This window comes from Zingiber officinale, chromosome 3A, assembly GCF_018446385.1.
Source record: "Zingiber officinale cultivar Zhangliang chromosome 3A, Zo_v1.1, whole genome shotgun sequence".
Taxonomy (NCBI): Eukaryota; Viridiplantae; Streptophyta; class Magnoliopsida; order Zingiberales; family Zingiberaceae; genus Zingiber; species Zingiber officinale.
Window position 1 is genome coordinate 22245072 of NC_055990.1, and position 1967 is coordinate 22247038.

At 34.1% G+C, this 1967-nt stretch overlaps 1 protein-coding gene across 1 annotated transcript; it reads left to right on the plus strand.

The window, feature by feature from the left end:
• The first annotated feature begins 259 nt into the window (after positions 1-259).
• LOC122050260 lies at positions 260-1304 on the plus strand. Its single transcript, XM_042611182.1, has 5 exons — positions 260-313; positions 406-681; positions 787-902; positions 995-1190; positions 1299-1304. Exons 1-5 carry the CDS (start codon positions 260-262, stop codon positions 1302-1304), a joined length of 648 nt encoding a protein of 215 aa, XP_042467116.1.
• Positions 1305-1967: the final 663 nt, after the last annotated feature.

Here is a 1967-nt window from a genome sequence, read left to right on the forward strand (position 1 = left end):
GCTATAATCACATACCAATGTCGTGCAATGGCAATCGCAATTGAAGAGGTATTTCCGAATTCTCATCATCGTCTATGTCTTTGACATATTATGAAAAAACTACCAGTGAAGTTAGGCGATCATGCTCAATACAAAATGATAAAGAAACAATTGAAGACCATTATTTATAACTCTCTTACAGTTGATGAATGTGATGAGAATTGGTTAAAAATGATTGAGGAGTTTAAGCTGGAGAACAATGATTGGTTAAAATCTTTATATGAGGAACGGAATAGATGGGTACTTGTATATGTTAAAGATCGCTTTTGGGCTGGTATGTCCACAACTCAAAGAAGTGAAAGTATGAATGTATTTTTTGATGACTATGTTCATTCTAAAACATTTTTGAAGCAATTTGTTGAACAGTATGATAGTGCATTGAAGAAGAATATTGAGAATGAAAAAAAATTGGATTTTGTTTCTTTTAATTCCATCATGCCAATTATTCTTAGTCATTCTATTGAAAGACAATTCCAAAACGCCTACACTAACAATATATTTAAGTTGTTCCAAGATGGAATAAGAGGGTTGATGTTTTGCGATGCCTCTTTGTTGAGGGAAGAAGGGACAACATTAATATTTGAAGTAGTAGAAAATATGTTGGGAAATAATGGAAATCCTGGAAGAGAAGTTTCCTTTAGGGTACATTATACCGAGTTAGATTACCAATTGAAGTGTGTGTGCCGTTTGTTTGAGTTCCGAGGAATTTTATGTAGGCATGTGATCAAAGTGTTAATGAGAATGAAGGTTATTGAGGTTCCTATGCGTTATATTATGGACCGATGGCGCAAAGATATTAAACGTGGGTATCAAAGCATCAGTAACATATATGATGATTATGGTTGTGATGGAAAAAGACTTCGGTATAATACTCTCACCCCATTGATGCAAGAGGTTCAACAACTTGGAGCTGAAAATGACGACATTTGTTCTGTTTTGGTGAAAATCATGAAAGCACTAAGGAAAAACTTATTATTGCTATGGAGAATGGGCAATCAATGGTTGAACAACTTGAAGAAGCATCTACATCTGGGGCAAAAGTGATATACTCTCCATTGAAAGTAAGAACCAAAGGTCGTCCACCCATAAAGAGGAAGCAATCTAAGGTTGAACAAATAGTGAAGAAATCAATTGCAAAGGCCCAAAAGAAGGTATGTGATGCATATAATAGTTACCTAAAATAATTGTGTTATGGTTTTGTACAAGTATATTCATGTGGTTTTAGATAGTTTAAAGTTTGTTTATAATCTATCTTGCAGCTATGAGTAGCCTAAACAAGTTTCTTACTTGCTGGACCACATGATTCATTTTTGCTGTAACTCACAGGTAATTATAACTTGTCTTCTAACGTTATTTTGTATTCTTCTAGTTTATTGTTAAACGCACCTTTACTGTAAAGACCACCCTCCTTACTACTCTGAGGGTGACCGCTACTGTTTCTACTAACTTCACATAACTAGTACTACTTACTCTAATACTAGAGATACTTTAAACTATTGGAAACATGCCTCTAAATAGCAGTATATAATTTCTTGAGACATTTTTTTTTTCAGGGTCAGATATGCATTTATGTAAGACCACAAGCAAGCATAGCATACGGACATCTACATAGCTTATATACTTCTATTACCCAATCAAGTAGAACATGCCTACTGTATCTAAATAAACATAGCTACTGGGCTACTGATCATATGTAGAACATGCTTCTTTATCTATTAAAAGAATGTTGTGATTCGTTCTGAGATTTTAAAACCACTATACCTAAGTTTCAAGGCAACAACATAAAGGGAAAAATTTGTAATGCATGTTGCCATTGTAATGGGAAGAAAATTTCAGCAGTACCAAGAAAATGTTCCAACAATACAAAGTAACCAATCAATCTACGGAAATAAAACCTGCTGATCATGGAAACGAATCTTAATGCAGAC

Bases quoted from the DNA above. Each gene is read 5' to 3' on its own strand.
- LOC122050260 (XM_042611182.1), top strand. From the start codon at position 260: ATGAGGAACGGAATAGATGGGTACTTGTATATGTTAAAGATCGCTTTT. The intron at 314-405 runs GTATGTCCACAA...TTTGTTGAACAG, and splicing joins TAAAGATCGCTTTTGGGCTG to TATGATAGTGCATTGAAGAA. The intron at 903-994 runs GTATAATACTCT...AAATCATGAAAG, and splicing joins TGTGATGGAAAAAGACTTCG to CACTAAGGAAAAACTTATTA.